This window comes from Eretmochelys imbricata, chromosome 6, assembly GCF_965152235.1.
Source record: "Eretmochelys imbricata isolate rEreImb1 chromosome 6, rEreImb1.hap1, whole genome shotgun sequence".
NCBI lineage: Eukaryota > Metazoa > Chordata > Testudines > Cheloniidae > Eretmochelys > Eretmochelys imbricata.
Window position 1 is genome coordinate 9396174 of NC_135577.1, and position 13230 is coordinate 9409403.

The 13230-nt window shown below is 55.2% G+C and overlaps 1 protein-coding gene across 1 annotated transcript in view; it reads right to left on the bottom strand.

Annotated features, from left to right (window-relative positions):
- AGBL2 (AGBL carboxypeptidase 2) overlaps positions 1-10021 on the bottom strand; it is a 45658-nt gene extending 35637 nt beyond the window's left edge. The window contains exons 1-6 of the mRNA XM_077819802.1: positions 9992-10021; positions 9633-9696; positions 8594-8728; positions 4927-5115; positions 2898-3005; positions 213-363 (exon numbers count right to left, since the gene is read on the bottom strand). Coding sequence (XP_077675928.1) covers positions 213-363; positions 2898-3005; positions 4927-5115; positions 8594-8728; positions 9633-9696; positions 9992-10021 — 677 coding nt within the window. The remainder of the gene's footprint in view (positions 1-212; positions 364-2897; positions 3006-4926; positions 5116-8593; positions 8729-9632; positions 9697-9991) is intronic.
- Between the last annotated feature and the right edge of the window lie 3209 nt (positions 10022-13230).

The following is a 13230-nucleotide window of genomic DNA, read 5'->3' on the forward strand; positions in this document are numbered from 1 at the left end:
ACACTTTGGAGACACCGTCCCAGTGAGGCACATCTTCAGTTCCTCTCCTAATGCCCCTGTCCTATTTAATACAGCCACCGCCCAGGGCCATCCCAGCTTCCCCTTCGCTTGCCCTTCACAGAGAGCCTGGACCGGGCACCCTGGCTTAGCTGGAAAGCTCCCTCTCCCCTGCCTGCCATGGACAGTCCCACGTCCTCTGCCCTCTCACTCACACTCGGACGGCCTTCTGGAGGTTCCCGCTCTCGAATCTGGATTCAAAGAGCAGGGTGGTGTCCTCTGGACCTTCCAAGCTGATGGCGGGTGACGTGATGGGCCCTCGCGCGCCTCCAACGCGGGAGCAGGTAAAATAGGAGCCTTTGGCCACTGCCGGGAGAGGAGATGCCCTTGTCACACCTGCAGCCTGTGCTAGACCCAGCTCCCTGCGGCATGGCCCTTATTCAGAATCCCACTCCCCTCCGATGCAGGGCGGGGAATTTGCTCATACAGCGACTCAGGCTCTGCCCCAGTACAAGGCAGGGAACCTCTGTGCTGCAAGTGCCCAAAGCATCCCCCACTACTGAGCAAACACCCCACTGCAGCTAAACCCCTCGCTTCCCCTGCTTCACGTCCCTCACCCTCAGGCATTTTTCCCCTGACACACACGAGACAGCCCCCTCACTGCCTTCTCTGGGCTCCATAGGGGGCAGCCTGGAATCCCCAAGCCATGATTAGGGAGTGCCAATAATAATGACCCCTAGCTTTCCATCCATAGATCTCAGAGCTCCTCACAAAGCAGGTCAGTGTTACTGTCCCCATTTCACGGAGTGGGAAACCGGCACAGGGAGGTGACATGACTTGCCCAAGGTCACTCAGCAGGCTAGGGAACAGAACCCAGGTCTCCTGAGTCCCAGCCCAGTGCAATATCTGCTATGAGACACTGCCTCTCCTGCTGATGCTTGCTGCCAGGATGAGAGTGGATGGTGGTGTGCCAGTATCACATTGGCCCCCACTCTCAGGATTGGAGAGAGCACAGAGGGATGGAGACAGAGCATGGGCCTGCTCCTGCGCCCACCTCCACGGCTTGGCCTGCAAGAGTAGTAGGGCCGGATCACGATCCTGGTCTGAGCATCTGCCTCATGGGCTGCAGGAAATGGGACTTACGTACCAGGCACAGACACATCCTTGTTACGATGCGTCTGCATCTACTCAGTAAAAAATACCCACGGTGGCGAGTCTCAGAGCCTGGGTCAAGTGATTTGGGTTTGTGTCATGGAGCAGCGTAGATGTTCCCACGTGGGCTGGAGATGAGCTCCAAGACCTTCCCACCTCGCCAGGTTTCACAGTCCAGCTCCAGCCCAAGTGGGAACATCTACACTGCTGTTTTTAGTCCCGAAGCGTGAGCCCCGCAAGCCCAAGGAGGTGACCCAGGTTCTGAGATTCACTGCTGTGGGGCTTCTTCTTGCTGTGTCGACACAGTAAGAGCCCCAGAGGCAGCACTGCTCCAGGATGGGCTATGTGTGGACACGAGTCACTGGAGCCAGCCCCCAAAGATGGCCATACTTAGGCTTGGTCCACATTTTAAAGTTACGTGGGCGTAGTTACAGCCATCAGCAATATGAGAAAACCACAGCCCTGCCCGACATAGCTGTGCCGACAATACCCCTGTGTGGACGCAACAACGCCGAGGGAAGACGGCTTCTGCTGACGCAGCTAAGGTTGTTTGGGGAGGGGGTACTCCTGCACCGACAGAAAAACTCCTTCTGTCGGGATAGGCTACACCTCCGCTCGGGGGCTACACTGGCAGAGCTGCGCCGGCATAGGCGCCAGTGTAGATAAAGCCAAAGGGTATGTCCATACTGGAGCTGGAGATGTAATTTCAACCCCGGATCACACCTCCAGCTCCAGGGTAGATGTAGCCCAAGTTTCCACTGTTAGAGCAGGCATGTCACGCAAGGCAGCTCTAAGCTGGGCACAAAAGGGTTAAGGAGAGTTCACTGGGAGGGCAGGGCTGGTTCACTGGAACTGGATGTCAAGAGTTGTGCTTGCTGAAGGAGCAGAGGGGGTAAAGAACACCCTACATGCCCTTGGGAGCTATTGTGAGTACCCTCGGGGACACCTGGCTGCTGCCCAATCTCAGCCTCTCTCCTAGGGGATGGTTAGAAAACCAGTAAGAGACTTGGGCCCTGCTAACTGGAGGCTGCTGGGCAGTGACTGGTGGCCATTTCCCATCTCACAGAGCCAGCAAGCCGCTTATGAGCTGAGATCTCCAGAATCTGCTTCCTGCTGCAGGACAACAGATCAGACAGGATTCAACTCCTCAACAGAGAGACACATCAGGCTGTGGGATCACTCCTGTAGGGAAGGGGTGGGAGCCACACTGCCAGGAACATTTGCCGCTAGAAAACATAGCACAGGGAACAGTCCTGTATTGGGACTTCTGGGTCTTTCCTACGCCAGCGGTGATCTGGGAATGAGGCGTGCTCTAGAAAAGCCAGCATTCAGTCATTTATAGAGGCCTCAGCCACTGAGATCCAGCCCGTTCAAGTTTTATGGTTTGACCAATGATTTCCCAATTAATGCCTGAGCAGGTCAACATTGGCTTCATTGGGCTTTGGATCTGGCCCTGGGTTAGTTTCATGTCTCACGTGCTGGAGATGAGAATTGTGTAGATCTGTCACCCGAAGTGTAGAGCAAGACTTTCTGTATGCAGCCAGAACCCCGAGTGTTTCACATGAAAACAGGGAGCTCTCGTCCCACGCTGTGTCGGAACCAGAAAGGAAACGACACCTTACAGCCAGTGTTCTCAGAGACCAGCCAGGCACGGCTCAGCCCTGCCCCAGAGCAGGTCTGAAAGGGGCTTTACAGACTCCTGGATTCCACGCCCAGGTTATCAGTGTTGTTAGTGTATGAGCCCATACCTGGCTTTATGTGATAGACCACGGTTCCTTTCTCCTTCCCCACAATTAGTGGGGCTGGCTCATTTCCTGTGGGCTGATAGAATGGCTCCGGTTCAGACGGCACCCACTCTGAAGAGACAGGGGGAATGGTTCCAGTTATTATTGCAGGGGTTTCAGATGGGAACCTGCCCCACAGGGTAAAGAAACGTGCTCTCCTGAAAAGAGCTCTGAAGCCCCTGTGCCATGTAGTAATAGAGCGAAAGGCATGACCCTCCCCACATGTTCATTCTCAGCTAGTGTCCTCTCTTCCACACCAACAAGCCTGTGATTGTGATGACCCTGTGATTTTTAATAGTCCAGTGGGGGTCTGTGTTGGGAAGGAGGCCAACTGGGTAGAGTAAATCTGCTCTGAAGGGGAAACGCCTGGGCAGTGACAGAACAGCCTGGTTTCAGACCCAGCCAGTCCCCTTTTGAAGATGTGACAGTCAATCGTCCTCCACAGAGTTTTGATGCAAATGCATGGAGTTAAGGGGGCAGACCCACGGCCCTGTCTGCTCGCACCTTTCCTGGGTTTCATCCCCCAGACTCACCTGTGGGAAAAGCAGGAAATGCCCATTTCAGGTCCCCCACAAGAACGGGAGACCCCAAGGGCCAACAAATACTGGCTGGAAAGTTATGCGCAGAGAGCACCAATTTGACTGCTGCGGAAGCAGAGAATTCTGGGTAATGCTGGGCCTTAGCCACGTCTCTCCCAAGGGCTGACCAGCCTCCCCGTGCCACAGAGCCCAGCTTAACCCAACACAAAACGATTCATCACACAGAGGGAGAAGTAGTCTGGTTTCTAGTGCCACGATTATTCCGCTAGGCCCCATTGGCTGGCTGGGAGGCAGACACAGCACTCTGACCTCTGGGCACCACATTCCCTGGCAGGGACTGAAAAACGAAGTGGAGCCAGAGGAGAGAAGCAAGAAAAAGATGAGCCGGCAAGGGGAGCTAAGCAATGCCAAAGGCAGGGGAGCATTCGCTGGGTGGATCCATCCCGGAAAGAGGAGGATTCCAGAGAACAGGGAAGATTGACGAGCCAGGGGGCAAATGGCAGGAAGGGACGTGCTAGACTGAATGTTGGGGTGATGACAGAGCGATGCACTAGGCCATGGAACAGTCTGTCCAGAGAACTGGGGGAGTCTCGGTGCTGGGGACTCTAACTAGACCCAGCAACGAGAGAGAGAAATGAATGGCTCTCTTGGCCAAAGCGCACCTGAACAGGTACAGGGTTTCAGCGAGGCTCTAGGGGGTGGAATTTTATTCTTCCCAAAGGAATTGAAGGCTTGTGTGGGTGCCTTGTGAAATGAAGCCTGACAGGTCTGTGCAATTTGCTGGGCAGGGTTTCATGGGTTAATGTTACCTGGTTAGCCATTAACACAATTGACCAGGCTCCTGTGGGCTCACCATTCAAGTGTGAAACCTCACTGCAGCCTCTACCCTATTGGGGACCTTATAATTGCCCCAGGAGCTCCCAGACCTCCCTGAGAGCCCCAATCCACACGCTTATGCAACAGGTGCAATACCACTTGCTCATCCCAAGTCAGACCCCCGAAATCATGAGATTGGCTTAAAAATCATGACATTTGACAACCTCCTCCACTTGGGGCTCTTGTTCTCTAACATCTGGTGTCAGCGCTGTCCAGGGTCACAGTCTAATGCTTTTCTCTGCGACCATGAGGGCTATGAGCATCCTTTATTAAAATGGATGCTGAGCTTCTCATGCAGTCATGTGATTCCAGGATCTGGAGCTTTAGGAAACACACCATCCATTGCAGGAGCTGGCAACATTGCTAGTGCCAGAGACCTGATGGGCTGGGGAGCTCCCATGACACACATAGGGCTCCGGTTACCGAAGTCCTGACGGGCTGGGAAGCTCCCGGCAGCCCCACATGGGACAGGGGCAGTGACACACACAGGGCTCCAGTTACCGATGCCCTGACGAGCTGGGGAGCTCCCAGCAGCCCCACACGGGATGGGGCAGTGACACACACAGGGCTCCAGTTACCGATGTGTTGGATTTGCTCCTTGATGACTTCGCACTCCACTGGCCAGCGTGGTGCCTGCAGGGGGCCTCTCGAGGTGGGCACAGCAAAGAGACCCCGAGGCTCCCGCAGGCATGGGACCCCGGGGCCCTCAAGGTGATTGAACAGAAGCTGTTTGCTCTTGAGAAGTGCAGCCTCCAGCATGAGAGAACCTGCAAAGAGAAGAGGAGCAGGCACTAGGGACTCCGCAGCGCAGTGCATGGCCGGACGCCCCGATTTCATAGTGCACACACACAGCAGAGCCTTGGCTTTGGCACTGCTAGGAAAAGGCTTGTGCAGCAGGACACAAACACACCTGGCACCCGTGTCTCAGCAGCAGCAGCAGCAGACTCTGCCAACCAGGTGGAGGTACAGTACCTGCCATGGCCAGCGGGCTATAGGAATAAGCACTGCTCAGCACTCCTGGGGACTCGCTGCCTAGGGCAACATAACCAGTGGACTAGGAGAACTGGTACCAGCTGCTCTTCAGTGGACACAGTGGAGAGGGCCTGCCTGTGGCTCTGTGATTCAGGGCCACCCGGCCACAGCACAAACCAGAGTTGCATGGGGGCAGCCCTAGCTTGGCTACTTGCGGAAGGTCCCTCAGGGAGTGTATCCCAGTGGAGGATCAAGCCCACTGGAGCATCCCTCTGCCTGCCCAGGGGACGCCCTTTTCCCTTCCTAGGGCTTGTGAGAGGCGGCTGGCCTGAGTCTGCAGAGCCGCCTGCATCTGCGGAGCGCCCCGGCATACACTCAAGGCAGCAGGATTTGGCTTGCTCAGGAAACCTTAATTCTGACTCTCCTAGATGGGAAGGGCTGCACTTTGCCACTGGACATTGTGTGTTCATTGATAAATGTATTATCTTCAACTGGCTCACAAAGGGTTCCCCCCCGTAAAACCATTGTGCTTTCTGCTTTGGGTGGCAGTAGCTCCCTGGGGCCCAGCCACGGCCCAGCACCCCATTGTGCTGGATGCTGTGCAGACACAGAACAGTCCCATGCCACAGAGCTGCGTCGGCACAGTACCACACTGCAGGCCCGTGGCTGACTCCCAAGCCCAGCACTGGGCATATTAGTAGTGTCGCCACCCAGTATCAGCTTTACTCTATTGTATTTTTAATGAAATTTCTATTAACAGGATCTTCAAAGCAGCTTTGCCTTTGGGGCATTAAGCCAGACAGCCCTCCCTGCCCCCAGTCCAGCCAAAAGGTGACAGCCCGGCCAGTTCCCACTGTGGTTGCGAGGCCCTCACTGACAGGGAGGGAGTGTGAGCACGGAGATGTGGGAATGATCAGGGGACAAGGACACTGTTATCAGCCCAAAGGCAATGGGCTCAAGGCATGCCAGGGGGAGTGGCGAGGCCTTCCTGGCCAGAGAGCCATCTGCAACCCACTGGCCGTTTCCCTAGGGTAGGGCTGGAGGGAGGCTGCTTTTGTGGGAGCAAGTGGACTTGCAGTTTAAGACAGAGATGGTGATAAACTTGCCTGCTGGAAGGAGGCTCCCAGAAGTGAACCCAAGGCTAAGCCTGGCCACACTCACCCAGGACCAGAACATGCAGCTGGGGTACAAACTCCAATTGGATACTGCTACGTGCAAAACATCTCTGGGAGGGACAGCGGGGCATTGCTGGCTCCAATGGCAACCCGAACAAGCCAGGTGAGTGAGGAAGTGGGCTCCTGGCTGGGTCATCCTGACAACAACTAAACCGCTGATTCCCCCCCTTCCCCTGGGCCAGTCCTGGAGAGGGCAGACAGACAGCACAGAGCAGCCAGCTGAGCAGGGGACGACACCCACTAGCACAAGCTACAGAACCCAAGAACAGTGTCTGTCTGCTCAGACTGCACTTCCTGGCAGACTGCGAAGCTCCATAGGGCAAGCCGGCCGCAGAACAGAGCCTTTTTCCAAGGGGGTTTCTTTTTACTTTTGGAGTCTTTTCTAGGAGGATGCCTGCAACTAACTGTTTTTACCTAACCTTCCCGTGTGTGTGTGTGTGTGTGTGTGTGTGAAGTAATTGCACCGTGCTGCTAAGTCCATATTAGAAACTCATCACACCTGGATTTACCTAACTCCTAAGTAAACTGCCCCAGATTGCTCTATGCCGCCCTGGCTCTGTGCAGGTGTTAGCGAAAACCACTCTGCCTGAGAGGGGAACTTGGGGGCTGGCCCCATTGCACTGACAGGAAGTGGAGAGATTAGCTGGGGCGGAGAAAATTGAGCAAACCATTGCATTGTTAGTGCTTCAAAGAGACGCAGCAGAATTTCTAGGGCTAAGAAGAAGGCTGCTCTACCTCGGAGAGTCGGTCTGCGTATAAGGGTTTGTGGATAAGGCTGTGTTCGGCTGGTTGCATGATGTGACTGACTGTGATCATGCAAGGATTTGATCGATTGTTGATCTCAATCTATTTTCGTGTCACAGTTATTCATTCCCACTTATACTATTGGTAGTTCCTTGATGAAGTGTTGTAGTAGCCAGGCAAGGTACTAACAAACTTCAACAGGACTTTATTTTTTAAAGTGGAAACCTCTTTTCCAAACTCCTGCTGCACCCTCAGTAGCTCTCCATCCGCCTCTTTTAACTCCTCCCCCTCCTTCCTGTTTCCTGTCCTTTCAGACTCCCAACAGCCAGTGCTCCCAATTCTAATAATTACAAGCAACATCTAAACACCACATGAAGCCATCAGATCTCCACTGGAACCCCATTCGATTGCTGCATTGATGAGCGTTGCAGGGAAGTACAGCAAATTTGTTAGCTTTATGTTTGCTAGTTTGTGTTCTCAGTAAAATTCATAAAAAGGACAGCGGATTGGTTTTCTCTCACTGAATTGACTCAGAGGCCCAAACAACCTATAAAAGTATCTGAGAGTCACTAACCTGGACCAGAATTAAACCCCATTACCACTACACAAGTGCTCTGGGATATACAGTAGTCATTCTTTGCCAAACCTCCTCAATAGGGTAGACAAGTTTTCACAGCCTTGATCAATCTACAGGGAAAAGACAGGCAGAAAACACTGGGTCTTCTTTATGCCCTGCCCAAGGAAGGGCCCCTGCCACTGCCCCCACCTTTGCAGATCCCCTTTATAAAGAAACCCTCACTAGAAAAGGGGACAGTGCAATACTGGGGTGAGATCTTCACCTCCCCAACTCTGGATTTTATACAATTTATTCTCCACTCTCCTGGGGCAACCATTCACCTCCCCAGCAGCCCACTAACAGGCCATTCCCCCTTAGCTCGGATAGACTCTGTGTTGCAACAACTTCCGTATCTGGGGAGGTTTCTCCCTGCTCTTCAGGGGACACCAATTGCTCTTCCCCAGATGCATGGTCTTGCAAAGCTTTCAAACAGTGCTAGCTCACTTGGATGTCATCTGTTCCTTTACTTAGCCAAGATGCAATCCCCAGCCAGCAGTGTGTTCTATGAAGTAATGTTCATACCTCTGGGTGAAGTTTGCTCCATGGTTCCCCAGCTAGCCCACTAACGTGGGTGTTTATGGACCCATTTGCTATGGACCCAATCCTTCCCCTATGCCCCGCCCCTGCTGTCTGTTTCCAATCTAGCGCAGCCCCTGAGTTGCAGACAGCGGCTGAACTGAGCCACTGGCTGTCATGGCCAAAGGAAACCCAGCTCCTCACGCTGAGTAGCTCACTCACAGATCAGCTTCTTCCTGTTATCCTGAAGGGAATTGCGGTCTGATCTTCCTCTCTCCTGCTCCAGCAGAGAGTATGAGCTCTTTGGCCTGCGCTCTCGTGACGCAAGGGAGCTGCTTTCAGCAGTTTTCTCCTCATCTAGGAAGGGATGTTGCTGTTAGTGCTGGGGAACCTCCATTTCTTGGGACATTTAAAGCTAGCCTGGCCACCGTGCTGTAGGGAACAATCCAGCACTGCTCCTGGGGGGTGGGCCAGATTGCACCCAGCAGGTCTTCCAGCCTACAGCTACTCTGCTTCTGAGTACTAGGGAGAGAAGGGCTAGTGGCTGTAGGATCCTCTGAGGGGATCTCAGTCATTTAACATGAAAAGACTAGCCAGCCACCAGGTGCCGGAGGAGGTACTCTGCCCTGCGGCTCCCTATAGGCACAGAAAGAGCGCGCAGTTACTAGATGCTTGAATACTAGCCAAGGCTGCTTCTGGTAATACGGGAAGCTATATGATCAGAGACTCAGTCTTGTCTCAGGAGCAGAGGACCGGGTTCGGATCCTGCCAGGGTGCAGACTTCGCTCCAGGGCTGCCAGCCTTCAAGCGAGACACAGTAGGGACACAGCCCACTCCACAATCACACAGGTCTGCCTGCTCCAGCACCAGCCTACCAGAGACGTTAAAGGCAAAAAGGACATGCTGCACTGATCCCCTTCTAACAGCACTCTGCCTAGCCAGTATCACGCACTGCGGCCCTGGGCACTCAGCGAGCGGCCTGTTCTCCTTTGGGGGGGTCTCCATACAGCAATGGGGGAGGGAAAACATTTTAAAATACAGGGAAATATCACTGTAAAGGCACCTTTGTAAACTGCCTAGCTCTTCAATTGACAGTGTCCCCTTCCCACAGCTGTCCCAGCATGCGGTGCCCAGTGCAGGATGGCAGTTCTAGAGGGGACGGAGGTGAAAGCCAGGGGCATCCAGTGGGCTCTGAGTCACTGTTTGCTGACCAGTGAAACGTCCTGTGCTAGCGAGCAGCAAGCTACCCAAGTGCTCTTACCTCTGAAGTAGCCATAGTACTGCAGATGGTGATGCATGAAGCTCTCATAGGGGTCTGCGAGCAGCTGGGGAAGGAAAGGGAAGGGTAAGTGAGAGCCAGGCCCCCACACCCACAGATGCCAGCACACAGGAATTTAATGAACAAACAGGTCAGAGTCCATGTGGCCAATCCCTGGTAGGCACAGCCCCCCAGTGCCCGCCCCTTTCACATGTGCCCACCCACCGTGATGCCCCTTTTGCCCTGGGGCCCCCACTGCTCCCCTCTCCTTGCTGCAGTCCCCAATGGCATGGCCCCATAGGCTGAAAGGATCCCACTCTCCCCCCAAGGCCCAGTTCAGCAGGGCTGGGCTCTGCACTAACCTCAGGGGTTGGCTCCTGGACCGGACTCATGACAGGCAGTGGTGACAGCTCTGACAGACACTAGGGGGAAGCACAGAAACTAGTGACCAAGGGGCCTGGAAGAGACCTGAAAGCCCCCAGTCCCTGACTAGATACACACCAGGCCTCCCATTCTACCCCTCTCTCCTTCACTCTATGAGGTGAAACCCAGCTCTGCATCCTCCCCTGCCTCTCACCAGCTCTCTAGACCCTGAGACACCATCCCAAACCAGGATCCAGGGCAGAATCCTCAGAGAGGATGGCTGGTTCCCAGAGATGGGGCGCATCTGTCAGGTTATCAAGAAACTCTCCAACCACATCACACCCCCCACGCGGCTCATCACAGCCATCGCCTGCCCCATGAGGCTCTGTGCTCCAGGGGCTCCAGCCCCTCCGCTCTGCACCCCCAGCACCACTCATCATGGCCATCACCAGCCCCGTGGGGCTGTGTGAACCCAGTGCCCGCTCTGTACAGGGCTGCTCCCCCAGGCAGCTGACGGCCTGGAGCCAGGGCTGCACTGGAATCACAGGCCAGGGGTCCTGAGGCAGCCAGATGCATATGGAAAACAGCACAAACGGCTGTAGGGACACCCCCCTCATGCCTTACAGCCCAGACTGCCCCCGAGCTCCCCCCACTCTAGAGCCGAGACTGCCCCGAGCTCCCCCCGCTCTAGAGCCGAGACTGCCCCAGAGCTCCCCCCGCTCTAGAGCCGAGACTGCCCTGAGCTCCCCCCGCTCTAGAGCCGAGACTGCCCCAGAGCTCCCCCTGCTCTAGAGCCCAGCCTGACCCCCAAATGCCCCCCGCTCTAGAGCCCAGCCTGACTCCCAAACGCCCCCCACTCTAGAGCTGAGACCACCCCAGAGCTCCCCCTGTTCTAGAGCCCAGCCTGCCCCAGAGCTCCCCCTGCTCTAGAGCCGAGCCTGCCCCCCAAACTCCCCCTGCTCTAGAGCCGAGCCTGCCCCCTAAACTCCCCCTGCTCTCGAGCCTAGACCCCCCGAGCTCCTGCTGCTCTAGAGCCAGGACCCCCCCGATCTAGAACACGGACTCCCCAGAGTTTCCCCGGCTCTAGAGCCCAAAACCCCCCGCGCCCCTCACCGCAGCCTCCCGCCCTGCTCCGGGCCCCTCCTCATGCCGGGACGCGGTAACCCAGCAACAGGCAGTGGGCGTGGCGCCGGGGAAAAGCTCTCTGCTTATTGGTCCATCCGTGTGGCCCGGTTGGAGCCAATGGCGGAGCCGGGTGAAATCGAAGCCTCCCCTCCGCGCTCCTGTGCTCGCTCAGCGCCGGCCCCGCCCCCGGCCTGGGGAGACCTCGCCCCCGCCCCCGCCCCCTCCCGCTCCATACCCGCTGGGCGGGGCCTGCGCCGCGGCTGGGTCTGTATGGACCGAGTCCCACAGCCCCGCACCTGTGTGCGTGTAGAGACTGGGCCCTACCGCCCGCGGCGCCCTGGGGACCTGCACATTTGTCTACTGACCTGGTCCCACAGCCCCATAGCCCCGGGCCCTACTGCTCCCGTCACCTCAGGGACCTGCAGGTGTGATTCTGTGGGGCCTGGGCTGCTGGCATTAATTTAGGTGGAACATAGGGGCTAAAGGTGTTGACATAATTGAGTCCACAATCATCGTTAAACAACACGCAAAGCTTGGGACACGCCGGCTTCAGCCTGCTTAGCACCATGGTTGATTGTATTAAAAATCCTTTAAACTTCAATAAAAACGACAGAAAAGGAAATTCACTTAAAGCCTTTACAAGGTGAAGTGTTAAATAAGGCTTTTATTTTCACCAGCCTTGCCCCCTTCCCCTCGAGCGGCAGAGAGTTTTTCAGAAGGAAAAAGCCCTCGTTCGCTGTATTAAAGACAGCCAGACCTGTCATTTTGGGGAAAAGGGAAGAAGTTGGTTGAGGGGCTCGAGCTGCGAGCACTGCTGCTGCTAAAGTCCAGCTTCAGAAGGCAAAGCCCCCTCACCTGACAGTCTCTTAGATTGAAACAAAGGTGGTAAAAAACTGTCATGCCAGGTGGTGTTTGGGATTCAGCTGGAGCTGGTACAGATGGCAATAGCATCTGGGCCCCTCTCTCTGGCTGGGTCTGGTCAGGGCATCTCTCCGCTTTAGGGTGTTAATGGTCCATGCTGTGGGCAGGGGGAGCCATGATGGTGAAGCTCACTCCAGGAGACTTTTTTTTTTTTTTGGTTCGTTTCCCACAAAATCTTTCAGGGCCCAACAAGGCAGTGATGGGTTGACTACCCCATCCCCTCATTATTTTGTCCACCAATTAAGCTTAATATCCAACATACCAATTTGGGTTCATTAACTTCCGGGTCCCTTCAGCCCTGCCCACATTATACAATGGGTGTTAGACACCATACCCCACCGCCTAGAGAGGATTTGCCAGGTCAATTTAGTCTTTAGGATTCACTAGAACAGTGGTGCTCCCCTTTTCCTCACTGATTGGCATGGAAGTGGGGGCATTCCTCTGCACCCCCTGCCCCGTGGCTGAGAATGCCTGCAGTAGGATTACACAGGTGTGACTCAGTAAAAACCTACAATCCTTCCACCCTGCCAAGAACCTTTTGGCACATAAGGACATGGCTTTATGAGCAGGAGGTGGCTGGCAGAACAGAGGACAAGGCCAGGACTGAAAGGCCAATGCAATGAATGATGCTGAAAAAAATCTCATGACATGGATTTTTACCATAATCATCACCCAGGGTGTTATGGGTAAGGCTACCTTTTAGTCACAGGTATTTTTAGTAAAAGTCATGGACACGTCACAGGCAGTAAACAAACAGTCACAGTCCATGACTTGTACCATATACCACTGACTAAAATGGGGCCAGGGGTGCTCTGGAGGGGTGGCCTGGAACCCCCGCTGGTGCTGGAGGGTGCGGGCAGAGGCATGCAGCCCAGGGCGGGGGTATGTGTGTGTGTGTGTGAGAGAGAGAGATATGAGAGTTGACAGGCTCCCTATCCTCCAGCTTTGCACAACTCCCTGGAAGTGGACTGCATGTCCCTGCAGCTCCTAGGGGGAGGCAAGGCCGGGGGGGCTCTGAACACTGCGCCCACCACGAGCTCCAGCTCCACAGCTCCCATTGGCTAGAAACCACAGCCAATGGGAGCTGCGGGGGTGGTGCTGGCAAGCAGGGGCAGCATGCAAACCCCCCTGGCCTCTCTGCCTAGGAGCTGCAGGGACCTGCCATCTGCTTCCTAGGAGTCCCTCCAAGGTA